The sequence below is a fragment of the Pan troglodytes genome, chromosome 6 (genome assembly GCF_028858775.2).
Source record: "Pan troglodytes isolate AG18354 chromosome 6, NHGRI_mPanTro3-v2.0_pri, whole genome shotgun sequence".
Taxonomy (NCBI): Eukaryota; Metazoa; Chordata; class Mammalia; order Primates; family Hominidae; genus Pan; species Pan troglodytes.
The window spans coordinates 156,928,264-156,947,283 of record NC_072404.2 but is presented as its reverse complement, the minus strand read 5'-3'; the positions used below and the strand labels follow the sequence as shown (position 1 = coordinate 156,947,283).

The 19,020-nt window shown below is 42.6% G+C and overlaps 1 protein-coding gene across 4 annotated transcripts in view; it reads right to left on the bottom strand.

The window, feature by feature from the left end:
- Positions 1-19,020, bottom strand: part of AGK (acylglycerol kinase) — a 102,338-nt gene that overhangs the window by 57,026 nt on the left and 26,292 nt on the right. For all 4 annotated transcript variants that reach the window (XM_016945479.3, XM_016945481.3, XM_016945480.4 and 1 more), the window contains exons 3-4: positions 3,644-3,683; positions 198-277 (exon numbers count right to left, since the gene is read on the bottom strand). In XM_016945479.3, coding sequence (XP_016800968.1) covers positions 198-277; positions 3,644-3,683 — 120 coding nt within the window. The remainder of the gene's footprint in view (positions 1-197; positions 278-3,643; positions 3,684-19,020) is intronic.

Genomic DNA, 19,020 nt, shown 5'->3' with positions numbered 1-19,020 from the left:
AGTTTGCTAAGCATCCATTAGTTTTATAGTTATTTCTCATTTAACTGTTATTTCTACATTACAAATGAATCTTATTGCTAGAAGAGTACTAAACCTAGTTCTTCCAATTCCACACAATCTCACTAGCTGCCTGATAGTCTGTGGTTTCTTTCCCCCTTAGAAAAAGCAAGTATATAACAAGTCACAAACGGAACTACCCTTTGCAAGCTGCAGGATTGAGAAAAACAGTGGCCTTCTTCACTTGTGCGTTGGGAGGAATGAGTTGATTGCCAAACACCTAAAAAAGAAGAGAGCAAAGTTTTCAGTAAAAGTCCATTTATTTGGTAAATGTCACATGTATTCTTTCATTCCAAAAAAAATGTACTTGCAGCACATAAGGTATCTACCCTTGGGGAAAAATATTCTTTCATGATCTCATATTAACGAAAACACCATCAACAACAACAAAAAGTAACATTATTTAATGACAATAAGCTGTATTTTGTATTGGAATAAAAAAATCCTGCTTTATCTACTAGAGGCAAATAACATTTATTTTCTCTATAAGATATAGCTAGGTTTATTATAACATATAATTAGTAAGGCCATAGTCTGTCAGGAGAGAAGTTTAATCTATGTCTTTAGTTTTCAGAGTACAGTATTCTTTCCAGCTCATTACTAAAATTTGTTCATGAAGAATCTTTGTGTTACCAGTTAATCTTCATATGTTTACACACATACAAAATAAACCGAATACTCTATTTGCCTTCTCTTCTTTGCAACCCTGTATGATAACTAAATAGCAGCAACTGGCAGGGGAAAAGAAACATAACTAATATATACCAAGCACCTTTTATTTGACATTTTTACACACATTATTCTTAGTTCTCAGAAACCAAGGAGGTATAAAATAATCTCAGTTTTCCAGATTAGAAAGTCCAGAATCAGGAAGATTAAGTTCCTGAAAGTCACAGAGTTGATCAATTACAAGCCTGGAATATACATCTTCTAGTTCCAAAGCCTCTCTAAGCTCTAAAGAGAGGATCAAGGATGAGGCAGAATTAAAAGGCAGAGGACTAGATGTGAGGAGTCCAAATGAGAAATGAATGGGAACTCTTGCTATTATGTCTGAATTGGAAATGATGGTCAACAAAAAGAATAGGAAAGTACCAAAATGGGCAAAAATTGGGGTCTTGAATGGTGGGAGGAGGCCTGAACCAACAAAGTAGAATTCTAGTATGGAAGTACAAAGTAAAGATAGGAGGAGGAAAAAAAGTAATGCAAATATTTTTTATTGAATAACTTACTCTAAATCTGCTATCTCCCTGACAGTTCATTTTGGAGCCTTTCTTATTATTGTCTATTGCTTGCTTTAAAAACAAAAACAAAAACAAAAATACTTTTTTTCTGAAGTAGAGAAAAAGACAGACTATTTCTTTGTAAGAAGTTTCTGGAACATTATAATTTCTATTCTGTTTTCATTCTTACTTAGACTTTAACATTTTGCTGCTAAATCTCCAAATACTGTAATTTTTCCTTTTTCTATCTATACTATTTCTGGAATGTGGCAGAAATGATATCACTAACCATTCTCTCTGGCCTATCAGATTCCACACCTATGGTAGTAAGATTATTCCTCCTTGCCCTCATTTCTTAGTGTCTAAAGTTGGTACCTACTTGCAAATCAAATCTCAGATTCACAGTGAGCTAAGGAGTTTATGTGAGACTACATTAAGTTTATGTGAGATTTGTTATTAAATATCATGTTTTCAAGAATTTAGACTGTAAAAGGAAGTACACAGATAGGAAAATTAGCCAGCTGAGGCTATAAGGACAGATCCACTTCCATTTGTGAGATGGAAGGAACTAAACATGCAGGGGAAGTGGAGAATTAGAATAGAAAGAAATAAGGCCAGGCAAGGTGGCTCACACCTGTAATTGCAGCACTTTGGGAGGCCAAGGCGAGTGGATCACAAGGTCAGGAGTTTGAGACCAGCCTGACCAACATGGTGAAACCCCGTCTCTACTAAAAATACAAAAATTAGCCAGGCTTGGTGGCATGTGCCTGTAATTCCAGCTACTCAGGAGGCTGAGGCAAGAGAATCACTTGAACCTGGGAGGCGGAGGTTGCAGTGAGCTGAGATTGTGCCATTGCACTCCAGCCTGGGCAACAGAGCAAGACTCGTCTAAAAAAAGAAAGAAAGAAATACATGAGAAGGAGAAAATAACTAAAGGAACATCATCCCTGAAAAAGTATGAGGAGAGAGAATTTAGAACAGAGGTGGAGGCATTTACTTTCAACAAGAAAGGGAGGGCCCTACAATCACACAGGTCTACTCTTCCTTAAAGAGAGAAAGGGGCCAGGTGTGGTGGCTCACACCTGTAATCCCAGCACTTTGGGAGACCAAGGCAGGTGGAACACGAGGTTGAGATGGAGACCATCCTGGCCAACATGGAGAACCCCCATCTCTACTAAAAATACAAAAATTAGCTGGGCATGGTGGTGTGCGCCTGTAGTCCCAGCTACTCAAGAGGCTGAGGCAGGAGAATCGCTTGAACCCAGGAGGCAGAGGTTGCAGTGAGCCAACATCACACCACTGTACTCCAGGAAGATTTTCCAGTCGCTAATGATTGGCTTGGGACAGGGATCACCTTTAATTTAATATTAAAGTTTATTTGAATTGATTTCTAAAACAACTTAGAGCCATATGAAAGATAATACATTTAAACAAAGAAGTAATCAAATTCGTAAAACACAGGTTTAGAACAGCTAGATAACAATCGCTAAAAAGAGGAATTATAGTATATACTGTAACAACTGCTAAAGAGAGGAATTAATTTATAGTATCTATTGTAACAATCGCTAAAGAGAGGAATTAATTTATAGTATCTATTCTCACTGTCATCCATTAAAACATTTCAGAAACAAACATGAGGTCTGCCACCTACTTTTATTACTAAATGCTTCACGCATTTGCCACTTTTGATTTTCATGTTTCTATTTTGGTATTTCTGACATCATAAGCTCAAATGATATAAAACAAAAAGGCAACTCAGTCTCAGAATTTCATCTGCAAGGTATAATGCACATTTTTGCAGTGGGGGGGGCAAAAATGCTGTCTTATATTTGAAAGGACAAATATTATAATCCAGCTATAATTAGCCATATAAATGAATATTTAAGTAAAATCTCATGGAATATAGCAGTGTACATGATATGGATCAGTTGAACTTGGAGATGAGCTTTAAAAATATGAATCAACAATTTTAAGAAGATTTGACTTTTAGAGGTAACACTTGCTCTGAACTGATATCCTTGGGGGTTATTCAGATCAGGGATGATTCAGGGGTTAGACAAATCTACAAAGACAACTGCAGACACAAACAAATTCCCAGAGCTTCTACCAGTCCAGTTCTGTGTTCTTGGGACCAATCCAGAAACAAACAGTCTACAGGGGTGGGCGTCAGAACTGCTCTTCACCAGATGGTTAACTTCCTGGAGTTCTACTCAGAGTTGGCTCCCAGCGTGATTCATCCTGATAGTGCTAAAAAATAGCCAAACTGCACAGATGCAAGACACTGTGCGAGTCCCCTGAAAGAGCTTAAGTTTTCTGCACAATGAAGATAAGGAGGGGCTTAATTTTATCACATTAAGTAGTATTACCTGAGCTTCTTGACAGGCTGCTCTCCTTAGGAGGTTATCACTATCAAAGTAAGCAAAAGAGAATAATCATTAGCTTTAATAGATTATGATCCAAACAAAATTTGTGAGCTTTTTAATTTTTTAATATAGGCACCTCTTCTCTAAAAACACCCTAGTGAAAGTTCCTTAAAAACCTGATAACAGGCCGGGCATGGTGGCTCACGCCTGTAATCCCAGCACTTTGGGAGGCTGAGGTGGGCAGATCACCTGAGGTCAGGAGTTCGAGACCAGCCTGGCCAACATGGTGAAACCTCCTCTCTACCAAAAATACAAAAATTAGCCAGGCATGGTGGTGGGTGCCTGTAATCCCAACTACTCGGGAGACTGGGGCAGGAGAATCACTTGAACCTGGGAGGCAGAGGTTGCAGTGAGCTGAGATCATGCCATTGCACTCCAGCCCGGGCGACAGAGCGAGAGACTGCTGAAAAAAACAAAAAACAAAAAAACAAAAAAACCCTGATAACAACTTATCATCACATTTGAAAAATACATCCTCCGAATAAAAGTCTGTGTTAAATATTTCCATATTATGGTAACCAGAATAATGCCACATCCCCCCAAAATTTCCACATCCGAATCCTCAGAACTTGAGGATATGTTGCTTTACATGGCAAGAGGGATTTTACAGACATGATTAAACTTAGGACCCTGACATGGGAGATCGTCCTGGATCATCCAGATGGGCCCAATCTAACCACAAAGGTCCCAAAACAGAGAGTTTCGTGGTTGTGATCAGAGGCAGACGTGATTATGGAAGAATGGTCAGAAAAATGCAACCTTGCCAGCTGCGAAGATGGAAGAAGGCTCTGAAGAGAGTCAAGGAATGTGGTGGCCTCTAGAAGCTGGAAAAGCAAAAGGATTCTTCCCTAGAGCCTCCAGAAGGAACATAGCCCTTGCCACACTTTGTCTTAGCCCAGTGAGAGCTGCTTTGGGCCTCTAATTCACAGAATGCAAGACGAGAAATTTGTGGTGTGTTGAACCACTAAATTTGTGGTAATTTGTTAAGGTAACAACAGAAAACTAATATACATATCCTGCATTTTTCTTGCCCAGTGGAAATTAGGTCATTTGCCACAAGTAAATTTGATATTAAGTTTCTTCTGCTACTGTCTTATCTAAATCACTTGTTTTTTATATCACTGTCAGACAATAAATCATAAATGGAGAATTTTGTCATGAGGCAAAATTTTGGCTTCCAAAAATGAAAGCATTCTGTCAGAATGTGATCACCTATTTATTTAACATCAAGGTCTCTAAAATAGGTTTCTACCATAAAAGCATTTTAAATGGCTCCAGTCACCTACGGGGCTCTAGAATCTTCATCTAAGAGCTTGTGCTAATGCACATTGCTGGCACTGCTAAGATAGTAACTTCAACGTGGTTAACAAAAGTTAAGAAATCAAATACCCAGAAAAGATGAACAATAACCAATTTATAGAAAAACTTGAAAAAAGGTTATTTTGCTTATATTCTCTTTCTAGACTTTTTTTATAACATTGAAAACTTTAAATTTTGCATTTTCACAGGAATTCAAAAGGCAACAGGCTCCTCTGGGTGATTTGACATTTACAGTGAATGAAAAACAATAAGCAAGCTTTGCTTTTTGCCAGAGTTGCTGTCAAAGGCTGCTGCTCAGTGATTCCACAGCCAGGCTGCAAAACAACCCCTGAAGTTCACAAAGCAGGCGGCTTCACTAAGAGAACACCATCCACAGGGAAGTATGGACGCTGTGAATCTGAAATCTGAAACCTAAGAACCACAGGGCACAGTGGCTCACACCTGTAATCTTAGCACTTTGGGAGGACAAGGTGGGCGGATCACTTGAGGTCAGGAGTTCGTGACCAGCCTGGCCAACATGGTGAGACCCCGTCTCTACTAAAAATACAAAAATTAGCCGGGCATGCTGGTGCATGCCTGTAATCCCAACTACTCGGGAGGCTGAGGCAGGAGAATTGCCTGAACCCGGGAGGTGGAGGTTGCATTGAGCCAAGATCACGCCATTGCACTCCAGCCTGGACTACAGAGCGAGACTCTGTCTCAAAAAAAAAAAAAAAAAAAAAAACTTAAGAACCATGTTTTACTGAAATTATCATGACATCAGTACCCCAAAAGCTGATGTTGTTTGATAACAAAGATTTTCAGGAGACTCACCCCTTGTGAAATCCAGCACAAGTCAGCCCAGTCCCCATTGGCTTAAGTGACTCTGCTCCCCTGTGCCCAGGTGGCAAAGAGCGTTGTGCAACCTTCTCTTCCTCCACACCCAGTATTCACAAATATTCATGTTTTTTTGAATGACCCACAGGAAATAACACATATTCATGTTTCACTTTTCTTCTTGCGTCCCTCCCAATCAAATGCTCTCACTGAATCATTCTAACATCAGTAACAACAACAAAAATATACTACAAGATGAGGTAAATTCAGGGTAGAAACTAGCGAAATATCTTCAAAATAATTAACATGTCACTAACTCCTTATAGCTTACTGGATACTTTGCATTTATGACCTTATATACAATAAAGAGGTAAAACACTGAACCCACAGTAACCTCTGGATAACAAAATAGTATGAGATTCCTCATAGTAACCTGGGCATTGTCACTGACCCTCCCCCTGGACTGTGCTGACCCCTAGTCCAACTTGCACAGGCCCTGGGAACGCAGCTTCCAGCCTCTCCGGACTGTGCTCCCACCGGCCACTGCTTTCAATGCTTTCCTTTAGTAGACTAATTACCTTGTACCTCCAATCTCTCCTACAAACTCGCCCTGTGGATTTTTTCTGCACAAGCCCTCTATGCTTCTGTAAAAGCTACAATCCCATCTCTATATCCTGCCCATTTCCAGGCTCCTCCTCTACTATGAAGGACAGGTCTCCGAAAGGCAACAGGCTCCTCTGGGTGATTAATAAAGAACATCACCCTTGCCACAGCTCAGGCACACTGATTTCCACGGACCTAGCTGAAAAGACAATAGCCCTGAATATGCACAAGAATATGGGGTAGCACCTTAGATCATTTTTTTCCCTAAGTTCTTTGTTGCTAGAAGTAAACTTCTGATTATTAGCTTGTGATTAAATATATTATTAAAGATTTCAGCTCTCCTGAGTTTATTAATTTTGATTAATTTATCAGAATGCTATTCAAAATAAAAAGATTTTGTGATAGTTAATTCCCTGAATTTAATGTGCCAAATGGAATATCCTGTCAATGCCACCTGTGAGAGAGCCAGAATATGTACCAATTTTGATATTACAAAAGAAGATCTCATTATAATCATACTTAACTTTGGGTCTGGCACGGTGACTCACACTTGTAATCCCAGCACTTTGGGATGCCGAGATGGGCGGATCACCTGAGGTCGGGAGTTCGAGACCAGCTTGACCAACATGGTGAAACCCCGTCTCTACTAAAAATACAAAATTATCTAGGCATGGTGGCACATGCCTATAATCCCAGCTACTTGGAAGGCTGAGGCAGGAGAATCGCTTGAAGCCAGGAGGTGGAGGTTGCAACGAGCCGAGAACGCGTCATTGCACTCCAGCCTGGACAACAAGAGCGAAACTCCATCTCAAAAAAAAAAAAATCATACTTTGTTTAATATCAAAAATGGTGTTAACCATCTTGATCTTGCTATCTGAACCCGACTATTCCTAAAAATCAAACACATCCTCAAAGAAAAAAGATTTCTCCCATTGAGATAGTCTAATGATCTATAGCAAGCTCTGAAAACTATCTCAGCAAAGAAATTCCAAAAATATTTCAGTAATATCAGCATTGTCAGAATAAAAGACAAAACTTAAAATTCATAGAGCAACTACCTTGTACCAAGTACTATGGCAGTTGTTTTCATAAACCTTTAATCTTTGTAACAACCTTGCAAGGTAGGCATTATCAGGTAACAGAAAATATTCTCATTTTACAGATTAGGAAGCCAAGACTCAGAGAAGGAAAGTGACGTGCCCAAAAACACAGAGTTACTAAGTGGTAGTGTCAGAGGCATTTGAACCAGAGTGACTCCATCTTGAGTAGGGTCTGGGTAAAAAGAGGCTGAGACCTACTGGGCTGCATTCCCAGGAGGTAGGGCATTCTAAGTCACAGGATGAGATAGGAGGGCAGCATATGACATAGCTGATAAAGACCTTGCTGATAAAACAACCTTCAGTGAAGACACCAACGAAAATCCACCAAAACCAAGATGGCGATGAGAGTGATCTCTAGTGTCCTCACTGCTCATTATATGTTAATTAGAATACATTAGCATGCTAAAAGACACTCCTGCCAGCACCATGACAGTTTACAAATGCCATGGCAACATCTGGAAGTTACACTGTATGGTCTAAAAAGGGGAGGAATCCTCAGTTCTGGGAATTGCCCATCCCTTTCTGAAAAAACTCATGAATAATCCACCCCCTGTTTAGCATATAATCAAGAAGTAACAAGAATAAGCACCTGAGTGGTCCATGCTGCTGCTCTGCCTATGGAGTAGTCAGTCTTTTAATCTTTTACTTTCTTTTTTTTTTTTCTGAGGCAAAGTATCACTCTGTCCCCCAGGCTGGAGTGCAGTGGCGCTGTCTTGGCTCACTGAAACCTCCATCTCCTGGGTTCAAGTGATTCTCCTGCCTCAGCCTCCCGAGTAGCTGGGATTACAGGTGTGCACCACCACACCCAGCTAATTTTTGTATTGGTTTCACCATGTTGGCCAGGCTGATCTTGAACTGAACTCCTGACCTCATGATCTGCCTGCCTTGTCCTCCCAAAGTGCTGGGATTACAGGTGTGGCCACTGTGCCTGGCCTACTATCTTAATAAACTTGCTTTCACTTCACTCTATGGAGTCACCCTGAATTCTTTCTTGTGCAAGATCTAAGCACCCTCTCTTGGGGTCTGGATTGGGACCCCTTTCTGCTAACGGTAGGGTCGGAATTCAGACCCATGCCAGCCTGGCCCTAAGCAGATGCTTTTTCTTCTAAACTTCAGACAATACTCAATGGGCAATTACTCATTTAGTTGTATGTTTTATAGCACATTTTTTTAAATTGCATAGTCTCATCTAATTTAAATTTTTCAATTTATATTCACATAATATTTTTTAAAAGGTCAGATGCAATAATGCTTCTGAAGGTAGTTGTTGAAACAAACTCATTTAACACAAAGTGCTGCCTATGGCACACAAATATGATTTGGTCCTGCCCTGAAGAAGCTTAGGATCAAGTGGTAAAGAAGAACAGCTCTTGGTAAATATTGGTGGCATAGTAAAACATGTTTCTTGATAAATAATATGCCAGGCACTGTGCTGGGTGTCTTGGACACACTGGTGAATAAGCCCAACATTCCCTGTCCTAGTGAAGTTTATAGTTTAGTAGGGAACGATGACAATTCAACAGGTAATCAAGATGCAATTTCACTTTTAGGTAATCCATAAAAGGGGCACATAATGGGGGCATCTAACCTAGTTTTGAGAGAATTAGAGGCTTTTTACAGGATATGACATTGAAGCTGAGATCTAGGGGAAAAATAAAAAGTAGCCAGGCAAAAATAGGGAGTAGAATCTAGGCAAGAGAAACAGCATGTCAAAGCCTGCAAGTGCTAGAACATGGCCAATTTAGGAAAGAGAAAGTAGTTCGGAACCGCTGGAGGCCACCCGCTGTGGGAGGAGCCAGTAAAGGCCAGGTCACCAAGGACATTTTCAGCTATTTAAGTAATTTGGATTTTACCCTAAGGGCTATAAAAGGAGCCATTAACAGGTTTTAAGAGAACTGATGTGACCAGGTTTACATTTTGGAGGGATTATTCTGGCTGCAGTGTGTGAAGAAGGCATTGGTCAGAGGTAAGACTGAATCTAGTGAAACTTCAGAGGCTCCCTCAGTGACAGTCAGTGATGATGACTGGAACTAGGATGGTGGCAGAGGGGACACAGAGAAGAGGACAGATTCAGCAGATATTCAGGAGGTAAATTTGAGGGATGGCTGGTGGGAATTAAAGAAAAGATGAGGGGTCAAAGATAGCGCCCACATCCTGCATTAAGCAATTGCTGGAAGGCAGTACCATTCACAGAGATGGAATGAAGCAGAAAGTGCAGGTGTGAGAGAGAGGAAACTGAGCTTAGTTCTGGGTCTGTCTATCCGAGGTGGGGTGAGAACCCAGGTGGAGGTGTCTAGGCCACAGCTGGAAATGCAGGTCTGAAGTTGTGTATAGCAATCTTAGCTGTATGTTGATAGAAGGAATGAGAGTGGATATGATGATCTATACGAGTAGGGTGAAAAGTAGGAGGAAGAGATACCCTGATCATGGACAGTTGACAGAGAATACCAAATGAATCTCAAATAAAATGACCCTGTACTTCATTTGAAAGTCAAAGGAAAAATCAGGTAGATAACTGAGGAAAAATTTTCCTTATCTTCCACCATTCCCCCTTGATGCTGCTTCTGCTCTTGGCAAACTGCATGTTTTGCTGTTCTTAAGAGACACAACAAACTTTACATCTTCAAGGATTGGATCATTTTATCCCTTCCTTTTTAAAAAAGGCCAAGCACAATACAACCCATGCCCTTACCCCACCACACAAAAACTGCTTTTCTTATTTTCCTTCCTAGATTATAGACTTCTTGAAATCATGGATAATTCACCATTTTCTCATCCACAGCCCACAGCACACACTCGTAGATAGAGGGTACTTGGTAAATACTTGTTTAATAAATAAGTGGCAAATGTTTGAACAGGAGAGATTGACTCACTGTGCTCAGACAGGCATGCTTTGTCCTGCAGGAGAAACTGAAGGTTATTCTTTGTATGAGGATTTGGCATTCTGAAAGCACAGATGAGCGGGGATGGTTCTCCAATGTGATAATCACCAAAGGGCAAGGGTAAGAGTCATTATGGTGTAGTACAGGATGAAAAACTAAAAAATTCCAAACGCACAAAAACGTTACCAGATCAAGAAGCTCCCAGGGTGTGTGGGTGTGTAGAGTGTAATGGAAGAAGTACCCTCTAAAGAGGCTAAGCGGGGAGTTCCTTTTGACACACCACAAGCACCACAAGAAGTGGCCCTGTAGCTAGAAGAACTCTGAGTGTGATCATCAGAAAATTCCAGATTACTAATGAGTCAAGAATCTGAATGTGAACTGAAGACCTCATTTCCAAGCCAACCAAAAAAAAAAGTACACTCTATAAATTCTAAGCCCATGTTCTTTCCACTACACCATGCTGTTTTCTGAGAATTGAAGTTAAATACAATTTAAAAGAGGTGCTACAAAACGTAGTCATATCAAAAAGGGTCCCTGCAGATCTGCTCAGTATTAAAATGCAGGTTCTTTGACAGAAAGAAATTAGAAGGCTCTGGATTAGAAAATGAAAAAAATCTGCTGATGTCACTCTGCCTGAGGCTTGGAAAGAATAAGAACATGCCTGCTACTATAGGTAATGGGATGCTCTCAATTTATTCCAAGTCATAAATGTTTTATTTATTACTTTAGGACTGTAAAATAAGATAAGTTGTTATTCCAATAGCAACTTTACATGGAGAGAAAAACCACCTTGATCTGTCCTATTTCCCAAAAAGAATATTTCCAACTACAGTCTAGAGGCAAATTGTACAGCAATTTCTACCACCAGCTTTTCCCTTGGTGCATGCAAACACAGTCTTTGCTTTAAAAAAATAGATTTCAAGTTTAGACGTTTATAACAACCACTTCAACTTATCCAGGCTTCCTAGAATAATTAATCATGATATTGCCAGTGGCTGTGCCCATGGTTGCCCATGGAGCAATAGGAATGAAAGAAATGGAAGCAAAGACAAAAATGAATCTTAAAAGTGTGTGCAGAGGGAGAGAGCTTTTCTAAACTATATATTGCATAGCCCTCCCCATTTCCCGGACTCCCTACCCAAACAGATAATGGGAAAATAGTGACCAGCTCTGCCTTTCTGACAGAAAGACAGCTGATCCAGCAGGAGGAAATGCATCTTGCTAAGGAAGAATGCTTGATCTTTTGGGCCGACAGAATCTCCATTTGGATAGAAGGTATGCAGTGTAACAGGTCAGAAAGCCAAGGGAACAATGAAAATGTTAATGATTTTTAAAAGGATTTTAGGGCCTACCAGTCTGGTCTTCCCCATTTAACCAAACAAGGTTATCTCTTCTTGTTCTCCAAACCACACCATCATGCACTACCTGCTACCAAAGAAATTTGTATCTTCTTACCTCTCCCAAGCCCAATGCAACAAAGAAGTTTCCTAATGTCATGAAAGCATAAACGGTCAGGAAGAAATCCTATTGACAACCATATATTAAGTGGTGGCTGTCTTCATTTCAATGCCCCTTAGAGTGCTTAGAAGATGTGAGTGAAAATAAGGGCCACAGAGGCAATTGCATTAAAATTTCAACATCTGCATTGCTGATGGTGAAAAGTTTAGCAAAAGAAAAACAGCTAAAAATTCTACTATCAAATGCAAAGGACAAATATACAGCACTGCCTCCTACACTAGTAAAAAGTACACCAACTTGCGTTCAGGAATTTTTAGGTCAAATGTGTGAACCCAAAATATCTGAGACAGGTCTCATTCAATGTAGAAAGTTTATTTTGCCAAGGTTAAGGACACAGCCATGACACAGCTTCAAGAGGTCCTGAGTACTCGTGCCCCAAATGGTCGGGGTACAGCTTGCTTTTATACATTTTAGGGAGACATAATAACAGCAATCAATACATTTAAGATTTACATTGAGTGTCAGGCTTCTGAGCCCAAGCTAGGCCATCGTATCCCGTGACCTGCACACATATGTCCAGATGGCCCGAAGCAAGTGAAGAATCACAAAAGAAGTGAAAATGGCTGGTCCCTGCCTTAACTGATGACATTACCTTGTGAAATTCCTTCTCCTGGCTCATCTTGGCTCAAAAGCTCCCCCACTGAACACCTTGTGACCCTCACCCCTGCCAGCCAGAGAACAACCCCCTTTGACTATAATTTTCCACTACCTACCCAAATCTTATAAAATGGCCCCACCCCTATCTCCCTTCGCTGACTCTCTTTTTGGACTCAGCCCACCTGCACCCAGGTGATTAAAAAGCTTTATTGCTCACACAAAGCCTGTTTGGTGGTCTCTTCACACGGACACAAGTGAAATTTGGTGCCATGACTCGGATCAAGGGACCTCCCTTGGGAGATCAATCCCGTCCTCCTGCTCTTTGCTCCATGAGAAAGATCCACCTACAACCTCAGGTCCTCAGACCAACCAGCCCAAGGAACATCTCACCAATTTTAAATCAGGTAAGCGGCCTCTTTTTACTCTCTTCTCCAACCTCTCTCACTATCCCTCCACCTCTTTCTCCTTTCAATCTTGGTGCCATCTTTCAGTCTCTACCTTCTCTTAATTTCAGTTCCCTTCCTTTTCTGGTAGAAACAAAGGAGACATGTTTTATCCGTGAACCCAAAACTCCGGCGCCAGTCACGGACGCAGGAAGACAATCTTCCCTTGGTGTTTAATCACTGTGGGGATGCCTGCTTGATTATTCACCCATGTTTAAGAGGTGTCTGATCACCGTGGGGACGCCTTCCTAGATCCTTCACCGTTAGTGGCAACCACCACTTTTTGGGGGGCAAGCACCCCCCACCCCTTCTCTCCGTGTCTCTACACTCTCTTTTCTCTCCACTTTCCTGGGGGGCAAGCACCGCCCACCCCTTCTCTTCGTGTCTCTACCCTCTCTTTTCTCTCCACTTTCTTGGGAGGCAAGCACCCCCCCACCCCTTCTCTCCATGTCTCTACCCTCTCTTTCCTCTCCACTTTCCTGGGGGGCAAGCACCCCCACCCCTTCTCTCCATGTCTCTACCATCTCTTTTCTCTAGGCTTGCCTCCTTCACTATAGGCAACTTTCCAGCCTCCATTCCTCCTTCTTCTCCCTTAGCCTGTGTTCTCAAGAACTTAAAACGTCTTCAACTCACACCTGACCTAAAACCTAAATGCCTTATTTTCTTCTGCAATACTGCTTGACCCCAATACAAACTCGACAATGGTTCCAAAAAGCCAGAAAACGGCACTTTCAATTTCTCCATCCTGCAAGATCTAGATAATTCTTGTCGTAAAATGGGCAAATGGTCTGAGGTGCCTAATGTCCAGGCATTCTTTTACACATCGGTCCCTTCCTAGTCTCTGTTCCCAATGCAACTTGTCCCAAATCTTCCTTCTTTCCCTCCCGCCTGTCCCCTCAGTCCCAACCCCAAGTATTGCTGAGTCTTTCCAATCTTCCTTTTTTATGGACCCATCTGACCTCTCCCCTCCTCCCCAGGCTGCTCCTCACCAGGCTGAGCCAGGTCCCAATTCTTCCTCAGCCTCCGCTCCCCTACCCTATAATCCTTTTATCACCTCCCCTCCTCACACCCAATCTGGCTTACAGTTTCGTTCCATGGCTAGCTCTCCCCCATCTGCCCAGCAATTTCCTCTTAAAAAGGTGGCTGGAGCTAAAGGCATAGTCAAGGTTAATGCTCCTTTTTATTTATCCGACTTCTCCCAAATTGGTTAGCGTTTAGGCTCTTTTTCAACAAATATAAAAAACCCAGTCCAGTTCATGGCCCATTTGGCAACAACCCTTAGATGCTTTACAGCCCCAGATCCTGAAAGGTCAGAAGGCTGTCTTATTCTCAATATACAGTGTATTACCCAATCGGTTCCCAACATTAAATAAAACTCCAAAAATTAAATTCTGGCCCTCAAACCCCACAATAGGACTTAATTAACCTTGCCTTCAAGGTGTACAATAATAGAGTAGAGGCAGGCAAGTAGCAACGTATTTCTGAATTGCAATTCCTTGTCTCCACTGTGAGAGAAACCCCAGCCACATCTCCAGCACACAAGAACTTCCAAACACCTAAACCGCAGCGGCCAGGCGTTCCTCCAGGACCACCTCCCCCAGGAACTTGCTTCAAGTGCCAGAAATCTGGTCACTGGGCCAAGGAATGTCCGCAGCCCGGGATTCCTCCTAAGCTATGTCCCATCTGTACAGGACCCCACTGGAAATTGGACTGTCCAACCGGCCCAAGGCTCTGACTGACTCCTTCCCAGATCTTCTTGACTTAGCGGCTGAAGACTGACACTGTCCAATTGCCTCGGAAGCTTCTTGGACCATCACAGACACTTTGGGTAACTCTCAGAGTGGACGGTAAGTCCGTCCCCTTCTTAATCAATACAGAGGCTACCCACTCCACATTACCTTCTTTTCAAGGGCATGTTTCCCTTGCCTCCATAACTGTTGTGGGTATTGACAGCCAAGCTTCAAAACCCCTTAAAACTCCCCAACTGTGGTGCCAACTTGGACAACATTCTTTTATGCACTCTTTTTAGTTATCCCCACCAGCCCAGCTCCCTTATTAGGTCTAGGCATTTTAACTAAATTATCTGCCTCCCTGACTATTCCTAGGCTACAGCCACACCTCATTGCCACCCTTTTCCCCAGTTCAAAGCCTCCTTCACATCCTCCCCTTGTATCTCCCCACCTTAATCCACAAGTATAGGACACCTCTACTTCCTCCTTAGCGACTGATCATGCACCCCTTACCATCCCATTAAAACCTAATCACCCTTACCCCGCTCAATGCCAATATCCCATCCCACAGCATGCTTTAAAAGGATTAAAGCCTGTTACTACTTGCCTGTTACAGCATGGCCTTTTAAAGCCTATAAACTCTCCTTACAATTCCCCCATTTCACCTGTCCAAAAACCAGACAAGCATTATAGGTTAGTTCAGGATCTGTGCCTTATCAACCAAATTGTTTTGCCTATCCACCCTGTGGTGCCAAACCCATATACTCTCCTATCCTCAATACCTCCCTCCACAACCCATTATTCTCTTCTGGATCTCAAACATGCTTTCTTTACTATTCCTTTACACCCTTCCTCCCAGCCTCTCTTCGCTTTCACTTGGACTGACCCTGACACCCATCAGGCCCAGCAAATTACCTGGGCTGTACTGCCGCAAGACTTCACAGACAGCCCCCATTACTTCAGCCAAGCCCAAATTTCTTCATCTGTTACGTATATCTGCATAATTCTTCATAAAAACACACGTGCTCTCCCTGCCGATCGTGTCCGACTGATCTCTCAAACCCCAACCACTTCTACAAAACAACTCCTTTCCTTCCTGGGCATGGTTGGATACTTTCGCCTTTGGATACCTGGTTTTGCCATCCTAACAAAACCATTATATAAACTCACAAAAGGAAACCTAGCTGACTCCATAGATCCTAAATCCTTTCCCCACTCCTCTTTCCATTCCTTGAAGACAGCTTTAGAAGCTGCTCCCACACTAGCTCTCCCTATCACTCACTCCCTTTTCATTACATACAGCTGAAGTGCAGGGCTGTGCGGTCGAAATTCTTACACAAGGACCAGGATCACGCCCTGTGGCCTTTTTATCCAAACAACTTGACCTTACTGTTTTAGCCTAGCCCTCATGGTCTGCGTGCAGTGGCTGCTGCTGCCTTAATACTTTTAGAGGCCCTCAAAATCACAAACTATGCTCAACTCACTCTCTACAGCTCTCATAACTTCCAAAATCTATTTTCTTCCTCACACCTGACACATATACCTTCTGCTCCCTGGCTTCTTCAGCTATACTCACTCTTTGTTGAGTCTCCCACAGTTACCATTGTTCCCGGTCTGGACTTCATTCCAGGCTCCCACATTATTCCAGATACCACACCTGACCCCCATGACTGTATCTCTCTGATCCACCTGACATTCACCCAATTTCCCCATATTTCCTTCTTTCCTGTTCCTCACCCTGATCACATTTGGTTTATTGATGGCAGTTCTACCAGGCCTAATTGCCACTCACCAGCAAAGGCAGGCTATGCTATAGTATCTTCCACATCTATCATTGAGGCTACCACTCTGCCCCCACTCCACTACCTCTCAGCAAGCCGAACTCATTGCCTTAACTCGGGCCCTCACTCTTGCAAAAGGACTACGCATCAATATTTATACTGACTCTAAATATGCCTTCCATATCCTGCACCACCAAGCTGTTATATGGGCAAAAAGAGGTTTCCTCACTATGCAAGGGTCCTCCATCATTAACTCCTCTTTAATAAAAACTCTTCTCAAGTCTGCTTTACTTCCGAAGGAAGCTGGAGTCATTCACTGCAAGGGCTGTCAAAAGGTGTCAGATCCCATTGCTTAGGGCAACACTTATGCTGATAAGGTAGCTAAAAAAGCCGCTAGCATTGCAACTTCTGTCCCTCACAGCCAGTTTTTCTCCTTCTCATTGGTCACTCCCACCTACTCCCCTACTGAAACTTCCACCTATTAATCTCTTCCCACACAAGGCAAATGGTTCTTAGACCAAGGAAAATACCTCCTTCCAGGCTCACAGGCCCATTCTATTCTGTCGTCATTTCATAGCCTCTTCCATGTAGGTTATAAGCTGCTAGCCCGTCTCTTAGAACCTCTCATTTCCTTTCCATCATGGAAATCTATCCTCAAGGAAATCAATTCTCAGTGTTCCATCTGCTATTCTACTACTCCTCAGGGATTGTTCAGGCCCCCTCCCTTCCCTACTCATCAAGCTCGGGGATTTGCACCTGCCCAGGACTGGCAAATTAACTTTACTCACATGCCTCGAGTCAAGAAACTAAAATACCTCTTGGTCTGGGTAGACACTTTCACTAGATGGGTAGAGGCCTTTCCCACAGGGACTGAGAAGGCCACCGCGATCATTTCTTCCCTTCTGTAAGACTTAATTCCTCGGTTTGGCCTTCCCACCTCTATACAGTCCAATAACAGACCAGCCTTTACTAGTCAAATCACCCAAGCAGTTTCTCAGGCTCTTGTTATTCAGTGAAACCCTCATACCCCTTACCATCCTCAATCTTCAGAAAAGGTAGAACGGACTAATGGTCTTTTAAAAACACACCTCACCAAGCTCAGCCACCAACTTAAAAAGGACTGGACAATACTTTTACCACTTTGCCTTCTCAGAATTCGGGCCTGTCCTTGGAATGCTACAGGGTACAGCCCATTTGAGCTCCTGTATGAACGCTCCTTTTTATTAGGCCCCAGTCTCATTCCAGACACCAGCCCAACTTGGACTGTGCCCCAAAAACTTGTCATCCCTACTATCTTCTGTCTAGTCATACTCCTATTCACCATTCTCAACTACTCATAAATGCCCTGCTCTTGTTTACACTGCCGGTTTACACTGTTTCTCCAAGCCATCACAGCTGATATCTCCTGGTGCTATCCCCAAACTGCCACTCTTAACTCCCTCTTAAAGTACATAAATAATCTTTGCTGGCAGGGGTATGCTGAACCTCCTTGGGCACTCTCTAATTGGATGTCCTGGACCTTCCCAATTCTTAGTCCTTTAATAGCTGTTTTTCTTCTCTTATTCGGACCCTGTGTCTTCCGTTTAGTTTTTCAATTCATACAAAACTGCATCCAGGCCATCACCAATCATTCTATATGACAAATGCTCCTTCTAACAACCCCACAATATCACCCCTTACTACAAAATCCTCCCTCAACTTGACCTCTCCCACTCTAGGTTCCCACACTGCCCCTAATCCTGCTCGAAGCAGCCCTGAGAAACATCGCCCATTATCTCTCCATGCCACCCCTCAAAAAATTTTTGCTGCCCCAACACTTCAATACTATTTTATGTTATTTTTCTTATTAATATAAGAAGGCAGGAATGTCAGGCCTCTGAGCCCAAGCTAAGCCATCATATCCCCTGTGACCTGCACACATATGTCCAGATGGCCCGAAGCAAGTGAAGAATCACAAAAGAAGTGAAAATGGCCGGTCCCTGCCCTAACTGATGACTTTACCTTGTGAAATTCCTTCTCCTGGCTCATCTTGGCTCAAAAGCTCCCCCACTGAGCACCTTGTGACCCCCACCCCTGCCAGCCAGAGAACAGCCCCCTTTGACTGTAATTTTCCACTACCTACCCAAATCTTATAAAATGGCCCCACCCCTATCTCCCTTCGCTGACTCTCTTTTTGGACTCAGCCCACCTGCACGCAGGTGATTAAAAAGCTTTATTGCTCACACAAAGCCTGTTTGGTGGTCTCTTCACACGGACGTGCGTGACACTGAGGCCAAGGCAGGCAGATCACTTGAGGTCAGGAGTTCAAGACCAGCCTGGCCAACATAATGAAACCCCATCTCTACTAAAAATTCCAAAAAAATTAGCTGGGCGTGGTGTCATGCACCTGTAGTCCCAGCTACCTGGGAGGCTGATGCAGGAGAATTGCTTGAACCTGGGAGGTTGCAGTGAGCAGAGATCACACCACTGCACACCAGCCTGGGTGACAGAGTGAGGCTCTGTTTCAAAAAAAAAGAAGATTTATGTTGGG